The sequence below is a fragment of the Pseudoliparis swirei genome, chromosome 4, assembly GCF_029220125.1.
Source record: "Pseudoliparis swirei isolate HS2019 ecotype Mariana Trench chromosome 4, NWPU_hadal_v1, whole genome shotgun sequence".
In the NCBI taxonomy this organism is placed as follows: domain Eukaryota; kingdom Metazoa; phylum Chordata; class Actinopteri; order Perciformes; family Liparidae; genus Pseudoliparis; species Pseudoliparis swirei.
The window spans coordinates 25,904,581-25,916,062 of record NC_079391.1 but is presented as its reverse complement, the minus strand read 5'-3'; the positions used below and the strand labels follow the sequence as shown (position 1 = coordinate 25,916,062).

Here is an 11,482-nt window from a genome sequence, read left to right as displayed (position 1 = left end):
CGCCTAATGGATGTAGCACGTTGTTGTTTTGGGCTACAGGTACCCTTTAAGGAGATTTGAAATGGTCCTATTGTCCATGTTGGATCACATACTCCTGTTATTCTCTTCTAGTGGCTGGAGCTCCACCTGAAGCAGCAGATCCCCACCTCCCTGCTACTGCTGTCTCGAGCCATGTTCCTCCCCGACACCCTTTCCCCCGCCGACCAGCTGAAGACCACGCTGCAGACGCTGCCCGAGATGGTGGTACGTTAAAGGGAAGGTGCGGATGTTTTGAAGTGGAGTTGTCCGATGTCCTCATCCAGTCGGGTTGTTAACTCCACGAGATGGTGGTCGTTGCGTCTCCAGTTTGGAGAAGCAGGAGGACCAGCATGAGAGCGAAGCTATGAACTGCTGTGGACGTATTTTAGACGCCGAAAAAGAAACATCTACGCTCTACTTGGAATATTTCCCCTGCTTTACCTCGCTGCCAGTCGGCCCTTTCTGACGGGTTACATCCATCGATGTTGTCTCCTCAAAGCCTCAAGACTGTCTAGCTCAGCTCTGGGCATTTAGGATTTTCTTTGTGGATAATGTTTTTTTATAGAAAGATATATTTTAGTTCTCGATCCTCCTCTTTCCCAGACAAAGGAGGCCCAGCTGATGGTGGCAGAGATGGCGCTCTCCAAAGTGGACAATAAGGCCAAACTGGAGTCTACGCTAAAGGAGGAGGCGGCCATACGCCAGGACAACAAGGACAGGGAGATGGAGCGGTTGGCGGACGCTGCAGAGAAGGCTGCCCGGGTAACAGAGCGATGATACGGAGTAATGTGTAACCGGGTGTTGGAACGGGTTCTCAGCCTGATGAACCGGAGGTGTTTATTTGTGAAAACTTCAACGAAACGAATGTGGTTGTCGCGGCCATTTGTCGTACGAAATCAAACAAAACTATAAATGAAACCGCCACTGAAGCACCGTGGGTTTCAGTGTTGACGCATGCAAAAGAAAGTAATGTCCATTTCCGCCTGTTATCATTTTGATATTTTATTTCATAAACAAAAAATAAAGAACAAACAAAATGTTGACGCTTCCCTGTGCTGTGGTAAAAAACCATTGGCCACCCAGGTGCATGCTGGTCCTGTGCCCACCTCTCCATATAACCACAGGTGCCCAGTGTTACCCAATCAGTGAACCTACAACTAAATGTATTAAACTAAACTACAACTATCATAAGAAACAACTAACATATCAAAATATAACCTAACTTGAATGGGCACTCGGTAGAGCGCATACCTTCGCATATCACAAGATTGGGCATTGAATTCTGATCATTTTGGCATTAGTTGCATGCCAATTGGATAAAAATTGACCGTGCTATGGTAAAAAGAAGATTTTGACCTTTCCATGACCTTGACCTTTGACCCGATTGATCCCAAAATCTAATCAAATGGTCCCCGGATAATAACCAATCATCCCACCAAATTTCATGTGATTCGGTTTAAGACTTTTTTTGTTATGCGAGTAACACGCATACAAATAAATAAATTAATTAATTAATACACGGCGATCAAAAGTAAGTAAGTAAGTAAGTAAATCTTTATTTGTATAGCACCCTTCACAACACGAATGTACAAAGTGCTTCACATCCTTAAAATAGGTAAGATAAAAATAATAAAATAATAAAATAAAATAATAAAATAAAATAAAATAACATCAAACAGATCATTTACGATTTAAAATCAGAACATAGAACACGCACAGGGAGCAACAATTAAAAGGACCAGACGCTGAAAATGTCTATAAATGTCCAAACGCCTGCCTGAACAAAAGAGTCTTTAAATTACTTTTAAACATGCTCTCGGAGGCAATGATTTCAGGGCCAGTAGGAGAGCATTCCAGAGCCTTGGGGCTACCGCCCCAAAAGCTCAGTCACCTTTAGTTTTAAGTCTGGTCCTGGGTATCTGCAGAAGTTCCTGGGTGGATGACCTCAGAGACCGACTAGAGGAGTGTGGTTGAATGAGATCACAGATATAAGCAGGGGCTTGACCGTGGATGGCTCTGTGGGTGACTACTAAAACTTTAAAATTAATCCTGAAATGCACTGGAAGCCAGTGCAGTGCGGCAAGGATGGGGGTGATTTGGCAAGACCTCCTAGACCTGGTGAGCAGCCTGGCAGCGGCATTTTGGACCAGTTGTAATTTATTGACGGATGATTTATTGAGGCAGGTGAACAATGAGTTACAGTAGTCTAGTCTGGATGAAATAAAGGCATGTACAGACATTTCTAGTTCCGCATGGGATATAATGGACCTGAGTTTTGCTATATTTCTTAGGTGGAAGAAACATGAGCGGGTGAGGAATATGACATGTTTTTCTAAAAGCATCGACTGATCAAATATTACACCAAGGTTTCTCAGATGGGTACGTACATTTCCCTTAAGGGACCCCATGTGGTGTGCCACTTTGGACGCGATGTGGTCAGCAGCTATAATTAGCACCTCAGTTTTAGCTGCATTTAATTGGAGGAAATTATTTGCCATCCAACTCTCTATGGCAGATAGACACTCATGGAGTATGCAGAGTTTCTCCAAATTATCCGGTTTGAAAGAAATCTGGAGCTGGATATCATCAGCATAACAGTGGTAAGAAATGTCCTTAAATTTGCTGATCAGGGCACCCAGGGGGAGCATGTATAGAGCAAAAAGGATTGGAGCCAGCACGGAACCTTGTGGCACACCACATGGGAGGGAAAGGTCAGACCTAAGCGGACCAGCGGCCACCGAGAAACTTCTCTCTTTAAGGTATGAGGCGAACCAGTTTAGGACGCTCCCAGATATGCCCACCCACTCCCTGAGCCTGTCCAGCAGGATACGGTGGTCTACCGTGTCAAATGCTGCGCTAAGGTCCAACAGGACCAAAACAGAGCATTTGCCGGAGTCAGAGGACATCATAATGTCATTTGAGACTCTGAGGAGGGCGGTTTCGGTGGAGTGTTTTTTGCGGAAACCTGACTGAAATTTGTCTAAGATGTTATGGTTAGTCAAATACGTGGTGAGCTGGTTTGCCACAACTTTCTCCAATAGCTTCGAGATAAAGGCAGCTTAGAGATGGGTCGGTAATTTTTAGTTGGGAGGGTCCAGATTTGGCTTTTAAGGAGGGGCTGAGCGACCGCCTGCTGAAAGAATGCTGGGACTACGCCAGAAACTAAAGACCTATTTATAATGATGCCTAAACTGGGGCCAACAACACTGATTACCTCCTTTAGCATGGCAGTAGGGAGAATATCTAGGGGCTAGAGGAAGATTTCATAGAGTTTACTATGTCTGTTAGCTCCGTCTTGAGATAATACAGAAACTACACAAAAAGAAATTTCTGGCTGGGCAGGGAGGGAGGGAGAGGAGAGGGGTAATGTTCGCCCTTATATCTGTAACTTTGTTCACAAAGAATAAAAGAAAACGATTACAGTCTACATTAGAAACAATAGGTACAGATGAGGAAGGGGGGCTAACTAACTTCTTAATGGTACTGAACAATACTCTGGGATTTTGTTTGCTAGAGATGATTAATTTAGAAAAATATGCAGCCCTAAAGCTCTTAACCAATTCATTAAAATCAGATATGAGCTCTTTAAGGTAGAGGCGGTGTACTTGAAGGTTGGAAGATTTCCAGAGCCTCTCTGTTTTTCGACACTTTCGTCTGAGAATGCGGATGTCATCATTTACCCAAGGGGCGATATTCACAGAGCGGACAGTGCGAGTCACAAAGGGTGCTACGTCATCTAAAATGGCAGTACAATGTGTGTTGAAAGCCAGAACTAAACAGTCTACGTCATCATCAGGGGACACTAGAACATTACTATCGAAACTAGCATTGAAATTCTCTACAGCTAAGCTGTTTACAATCTGTGAGCTTTTTATGCGCTTCGCTGGCACAAAATCATTGTCAAAAGATACGTTAAATAATACACATTTGTGATCGGTCACCACTAGTTCCTCAGTGCAGACATTACTGACTTTTAGACCAATCGTGAACACAAGATCCAAAGTATTGCCTTTGTTGTGAGTAGGCCCGGATACATGTTGGATAAAGTGAAGCGATTCGGTGACATTGAGGAAGCTAACGGCAAAACTATCAGAGCTATCATTCACATGAATGTTAAAGTCTCCAATTAAGAGAATTCTATCCAGACGGATGATCGAAACCAGAAAGTCACTGAACTTAGTTAGGAAAGTGCTATTTCTGCCGGGAGGGCGATAAATTAAAACACAGTGGAAAGGATTTTTTCGTCCAACTTTGTTCATTAATACTTCGAATGAAGAAAAAGTTCCAACGCTTACCAGGCGCGAGGAGAAACAGTCTCGGTGGAACATAGCTAGGCCCCCTCCACGACCCGAGGATCTGGGTGCGCAGGAGAAAACACAGTTTTGAGGGCAGAGTTCAATTAGCGAGGCAAACTCATCGGTTTTTTGCCAGGTCTCAGAGATCAACATACAATCCAGGTCTTTGGCAGAAAAAAAATCATTCAAGAAAAATGACTTGTTTGCTATGGATCTGGCGTTCAGCAATCCAAAACAAATGTAATCGGCTCCAACTCTGCCGAAGGTCGAGGCTCGAGGCAGAGACCGCAGGCACCTTTCTCTGATCCTGGACCTGACATACGCAGGTGCCGGAGCCACACGGCTGCTCACAGGGACAAACGCCGATGACTGTGAAGCCAACGCAGGGAGGATAGGTCGGAGATAGGATGGTATCACACCGCAGTTAGCATCCGTGGAGATGGAATGAAGCCGGCCCGGTGGACGGGCTCGGATTAACTTCCGGAACTTCACCGCGGCTCCAGCTCGTCTGCCCCGTCTCCTGGCTCTCCTCGTCCGGGGGCAACAAGAGGAAGAGGCCCAGATGGACCCGGGGATGTTGAAATGTAGGGCCTGGTGAGAGCTCCACTGATGGGGTCGATGAGACAGGGATCTCACCACCGATGCACCAATGTCCAGTAGGGTAAGACGCTCATAAACAATCGCTTGCCTTATATTGCTGCTCATACACAACGACGAACACACAGACAGGACAAATACAACGAGTAGCCAGCTAAGACGACAGGCTGCCGACACAGGCGCGGCCATCTTGCATGAACGTAAGTGCAAGGAAAAAGGAGGACAAAACATAACCTTCCGCATTTTCAATGCGAAGGTAATAAGAAATAATTAATAAATATTACTTAACAATAAAACCTAAAGACAAATGTCAAATTAAATGGCTCCAACAGTGGCGTTTGCACAATATAATCCTTCTTATTATAAGACTTCCTCCCCTTTCTTGCCTTTTGGTGAACGATTCCTTGACCTGTGTCTCCGTCCTCTGCAGGAGGGCGAGTTGGAGTTGGAAGCAGAGTCGGTCAAAGCTGACATGGCTGCTCATTCAGAGACGCTGAGGGACACGGCGCCGGTCATAGAAGGGCTCAAGGTAACGTCTCAGGCGGCGGGGTCAGTAGGTCAGTGTCCAAGGTCTCGACGAGCAGGATCTGTTGGTTGTGTAAGCACAGCATTCATAGTTAATTCAATTCAATTCAGTTTATTTGTATAGCCCAATTTCACAAATTACAAATTTGTCTCGGAGTGCTTTACAATCTGTACACATAGACATCCCTGCCCCAAAACTTTGCATCCGACTAGGAAAAACTCCCAAATAACCCTTCAGGGGGAAAAAAAGGGAAGAAACCTTCAGGAGAGCAACAGAGGAGGATCCCTCTCCAGGATGGACAGGTGCAATAGATGTCATGTGTACAGAAGGACAGATTTAGACTTTAAATACATTCAATGAATGTGACAGAGTGTATGAATAGTTCATAGTAGGCATATTCCACGATGGAGACCTCCACGATCCATCAGACAGATGGCGGTAGAGAGGAGGAGTGGGCGGAGTCTCAAGAGGGCAATGGTATAGTTAGTAGTAGACATATTCCATGATCCTGACCTCGATGATCAATCAGGCAGATGGAGGTAGAGAGGAGCAGTGGCGGAGTCTCAGCTGGGCCATGGCATAGTTGGTAGTAGGCATATTCCACGATCCAGACCTCGATGATCCATCAGGCAGATATGATCTATGACGTCTCATAGGGTCCGATGACCCTATGAGACGTGAAGTCAAAAGGACTCCGGGGAGAAAGCAGAGTTAATAATGTGTGATTGAGAGATGAAAATGCATCCATAGGTTCCGGTGACGTCATCACAGCGAATGGCTGCTTGAGAACACAGCTCCTCCAAGAATCAATATATTTCGCCCCAAAAAGGTCAAAATGTCGGGGCCGAAATCAAGAACAAGGGAAACAATGGGGAAAAAAGGTACGGAACAGCAAACCGAGTCAGTTGACCGAGTAAATTCAAGCTCACCTCATGGAGATGCTAGCGCAAACCAAGTCACAGCAGCTAGCCTGGCTAAAGTGTTAGAGGAGATTCGGGATTTTCGTCAAGATATGGAAAAAAAAAAAATGAATAAACAACTGGTCCGATGACCCCATGAGACGTGAAGTCAAAAGGACTCCGGGGAGAAAGCAGAGTTAGTAACGTGTGATTGAGAGATGAAAATTCATCCTTAAGGAGAGAGAGAAAAAAAAGAGGAGATAGGTACTCAGTGCATCCTAAAACGTCCCCCGGCAGCTATAAGCCTATAGCAGCATATCAAGGGGCTGGACCAGGGCAAACCTGATTCAGCCCTAACTATAAGCTCTGTCAAAGAGGAAAGTCTTCAGTCTACTCTTAAACGAGGTGACTGTGTCTGCCTCCCGGACTGAAGGTGGAAGCTGGTTCCATAGAAGAGGAGCTTGATAACTCTGTTAGCCCCTCCTCCCCAGCTCAACACGGGATTAGGGTTCAACCTTAAGGTGCGTTCACACCAAAAGCAAAACTATTTTTTTCATTTGAAATATTTCAACTTTGAGGCGTCATCTCGCAACTCGGGCCAATCAGCTCTTGAGTTCTCTCTCGTAGCACTGGAAGCGGAAGTCTTTCAGACGTAACAGTAACTTCATCGGTGAAAGTGACCGAGCTGAGTGAGCCTACGGGTGATGTCATCAACCCAAACACGAGGGCGTTAGTGTGTGGGACATCCACAACAAGTATAAAGCAGAACTAGTGGTTAGTTATTCTGGTGGATGAAGGAGATGATAACGGTCTTTACGGAGACGAGGCACGGAGATAAGCCCCGCCCCTCGCGGAGCGTCTCGACGCTCATGGCGAGAACACGGCGAACGGTCGAGCGAGTAAACTCACGCGTTTTGGGCGACGCGAAAAATCGCTTCGCTTTTGGTGTGAACGCACCTTTAGATCCCTCTTGTTTTGGAATGAGCCTCACGATATTTTGATTTTCCCGGTGCCGTGTTTGCCATTGTTGTCGCATTGAGTGCTCACGATCTTATCTTATCACCTCATCTCTACGTAGTTATTGTTCCTCCTCATTGAGCCGTGAGTTCTGCTCATTGACATTTAAATTCACATTCAGTTGTAATTTGGAAATGAAAGTTTCTCGTAAGCTTTTAAAGAGAAATCAACAACCTGTGTTCCCTGAAGCTGTGTTTTTACATTACCTAAATGATTTAAATGTCTGTTTCTTGTTTACTGATTTATAACCAACACTGTCATTTATCTGTCACTCACCTGTTGCCTTTCGTTTGATCACACCTGCGCCTTCGGCACCGCGCAATTTGAACAGTGGCAGAGATTCCCGCGGCCCCAGGTTAGGTTTGACGATGTCTCTCCTCCCAAAAGACCCTCACAGCTTCACCAGTGTCTCCCCGCACGCACACTATCTGTTTTTTCTCTGAGCAGACCCCCCAGATGAGGGTGAAACAGGACTTGCATATGATTCTGGCATTTAAAAAAAAATTATAATAATCTTTTCTGTGCAATGACAATAAAATTGAATCTGGATCTGAATCTGAAAAGGGAAGAAAACTTCAGGAGAGCAACAGAGGAGGATCCCTAGATGGACAGAAGCAATAGATGTCATGTGTACAGGATGAACAGCGTTAGAGAGTTACAACACTCAAGGGCCTGGCCTCGTTAGCCTCTTTTCGCAATGCCTCCTGTTAGGTGGACCGGCCTCCTGCCTCCGTGGCCCTGCCTCCTGCCATGGCCCTGCTGATACCCCCCCTCGTCCTCTCTTCCTCCTTCTGTTTCATGGATTGTGGAGCTATGGATCTGGGTCCATGCCTACTACTCATTATTCAGAAATGTCTGTCATATTCATTGAATGTGTTTATGTAAACATTGATCAAATCGTGTAGAGGGCCAGAGAAAATCACGGAGTCCGACAGTGTCTTGGCATACACTACCGTTCAAAAGTTTGGGGTCACTTAGAAATGTCTTTATTTTTCAAAGAAAAGCACTGTTTTTTCAATCAAGATAACATTAATCAAAAATACACACTATACATTGTTAATGTGGTAAATGACTATTCTAGGTGGAAACGTCTGGTTTCTAATGAAATATCTCCATAGGCCCATTTCCATCAACTATCACTCCAGTGTTCTAATGGTACATTGTGTTTGCTAATCGCCTTAGAAGACTAATATCTGATTAGAAAACCCTTGTGCAATTATGTTAGCACAGCTGAAAACAGTTATGCTGGTGATATAAGCTATACAACTGGCCTTCCTTTGAGCTTGAAGTTTGAAGAACAAAATTAATACTTCAAATATTAATCATTATTTCTAACCTTGTCAATGTCTTGACTATATTTTCTTTTCAATTTGATAAATATAAGTGAGTTTTCATGGAAGACACAATTGTCTGGATGACCCCAAACTTTTGAACGGTAATGTATGTACAAACCGATTCCATATTAATTTTAGTGACCTCCGAGTAAAGTAATCGTGAGTCATTACCTCCGACGTGTATTACAAACTTACTGTATTCACGCTTATCTTTGGCCAGCAGTTTTAAACGAGATTAAACGTCGCCCGCTTTATGTAGTCAGGGGCACACCTGCACACATACTTTTAGCGTGCACTGCTTGGAAGCTTCTGCGATTTATTTAGCCAGAACAAAGATAGCTTTCACATTAGCATCCTTTCTGGCTGTAGCTTTTGTGAACATATTCTGCTGCGATTGTAGTCTGCCATTTAATTGTGACAATTGTATGTTTTTCTTGGAGGCTAGATTTAACGTAGCCTACTTGGCTCTGTGTTTGGTGTCAGAATGTCAATGTAAATTGTATTCCTTCCAGTGGCCTTCTCTGAAGGCCTAAACATAAATACAAAGTTATAGCTATTTTACCATTAAAACATTTTTTTACAAATAAAAACTTTTATTTTCTGAATTTTTATTTTCTTATTGCACTATTGTCTTCCTCTGTTGCTGTGCTTCCATCCGGCAGCGCTGCTTCCAGTCCAATCTAATCCAGTCCAATCTAATCCTCAGGTGAGGGCTTCTCACAGGATCAACGGCCTACATGCAGCTAACCTGCATGCAGTGCATCTCTGCCGTCATCCAAAGGTCAAAAGCATTGTCTCTCTGGTCAACATTTGTTTTTATACCTCCCGGGTGTCCCGGCCCCAGGGGAGATATTCTCTTCTCATTGGTTAACCTGTCTAGGTAAAACATTAGTCCTAATCCACTCATTGGCTGAGCCGTCTGTCCGTCGGTGTTGAAAGCGTGTCCACGCCCCTTGACACTTGAAGTCATCCGTCCCTCTTCCTCTGCGTCGTTCTGTCCCCTGCTCTGAATGGCATCGCAGGGGTCCTCAGGATGCCTCTCCGTCTGCTACTCAGGCCACGTTCACACATAGCCGGGTATTTACAGAAACGAATATTTCTGCCCCTCCGTTTTCAAAAATAACGTTGTACACACAAGGTCGTTTTCAAAAAAGTTTCTGTTTATATGAACCCGCATAAATACGCCCCCGGGCGCCATCATAACTATGCCAAACCTGTAGTCGGCAGTGTAACGAGAAGGATAAACACATGCAAACCAATCAGAATTCTCAAGACTCGAGACCTCCGAGGAGCTTCCTCATGTCAAAGAGGAAATAACTCGGGCGCACCTGACAACGAAAATGAAGGCAGTCGACACTGGACGTAGGAGCCAGTGTTGCCAGGTAAGCGGTTTTCCCGCAGAATTGGGCTACTTTTGAAGTGTTGCCGCGGGTTGAATTTTTTGTCCGCTGGTTCGGGTAGACCTATTTTGCATGCAAATTACATGAATATCTTTAAATAAAAATCCATATTTTAAATGAAATAATTTATTTAAACACAAATCCTACCAAACTGACTCCAGATCAGCACGTACACACATGGACATTGGACACGTCCACATACACACACTTTAAAAGCAGTGTATATGGTTTGGCACGGGCATATTTTGAGTTCTGATCTTGGGCTGGTTTTGTCACAGACCTGGCAACCCTGGTAGGAGCGGCCAAACTAACTATAAACATAGGACGCTCACATGACGTGAAGCATTTTTAGTCGCATATGTGACGTTTGACAACCTAAAACTCCGTTTAACCTAGTTCACACGCAAACACAAAAACGGACTTTTCAGAAATCTCCACTTTGGCCGGAGTCTTTAGAAATGATCGTTTTCCGTGATAAAACCTCCGTTTTTGTGTAAATGAAAGGCCAAAACGCATAAAAATATATGCGTTTTGCCATCGTGTAAACGGGGTCTCCGTCTCTCCGAGCCAGGTGTGAACTTTGGGGGAAGGGGATCCCTTGCTGCAATTTATCTGTTTCTTGTCACACAGAAATATTCATTTTACCAGTTACAGTAATCCATTAAATAATAATCCACAGACATTTACCAAACAATATTGTAAATTATTAAACAATAACACATTCTATTACAACATGCATGGAGTTATGGTATATCAGTAAATCCAAATTTACATATTGCTTTAGTAAATTGTCTAATTCAACAATCCCTCCTTTTACACTATTCCATAGTGTAAACATCTTATGTGGTGAATTATTATTTATCATTACAGTGAAGTATTTTTCTCTCTGTGGTTCAATTCAATTTTCTAATTCCAATGCTAAAGTCTCAGATGTAGATGTTTCTACTTCTCAAGTTATAAACCAGATTTCATTCCTGCATTAACTGTGTGTGTGTGTGTGTGTGTGTCCTGTTTCTGCTTCGGTGTCTGCTTCCAAAATGCTCTTCTTCCCAGTCCTCCATGTCTCCAGTTCCCTACTTATCTTGGAAATACACATCAGAACAAGCAAGTTATTAGTCGCATGACATCTCGTTCATACTACCTGTTCCCCTGTTGGCGGCGCTCATCTGATGATGTGTTGCTGAGGAAGAAAATTAGGAAAACACAGCGGCCTCTAGACCGGCTCTAGCCAGAACGTGACATTCAACTATGAAATAATTGCTTATTTTTATTTTAGCTGGTTATGATAAATGTAATTGATCCAATCTATGTTCTTTTAACTGTGAGCTATAGAAAAATTCAAATCCTGCTAGGATCTGATTGCAGGCTGTTATTCGTCCGTCAATCTTCTCTTTCG

At 44.0% G+C, this 11,482-nt stretch overlaps 1 protein-coding gene across 2 annotated transcripts; it reads left to right on the top strand.

Annotated features, from left to right (window-relative positions):
- The first annotated feature begins 45 nt into the window (after positions 1-45).
- On the top strand, positions 46-10,817 carry LOC130193218 (mitochondrial proton/calcium exchanger protein-like). 2 transcript variants are annotated; one of them, XM_056413660.1, is made up of 3 exons: positions 46-780; positions 5,341-5,439; positions 9,393-10,817. In XM_056413660.1, exons 1-3 carry the CDS (start codon positions 640-642, stop codon positions 9,555-9,557), a joined length of 405 nt encoding a protein of 134 aa, XP_056269635.1. In that variant the 5' UTR covers positions 46-639; the 3' UTR covers positions 9,558-10,817. The 2 variants fall into 2 exon arrangements, with proteins under 2 accessions (XP_056269635.1, XP_056269636.1); XM_056413661.1 differs by lacking the exon at positions 9,393-10,817 and adding an exon at positions 7,684-9,207.
- The last annotated feature ends 665 nt before the right edge of the window (positions 10,818-11,482 follow it).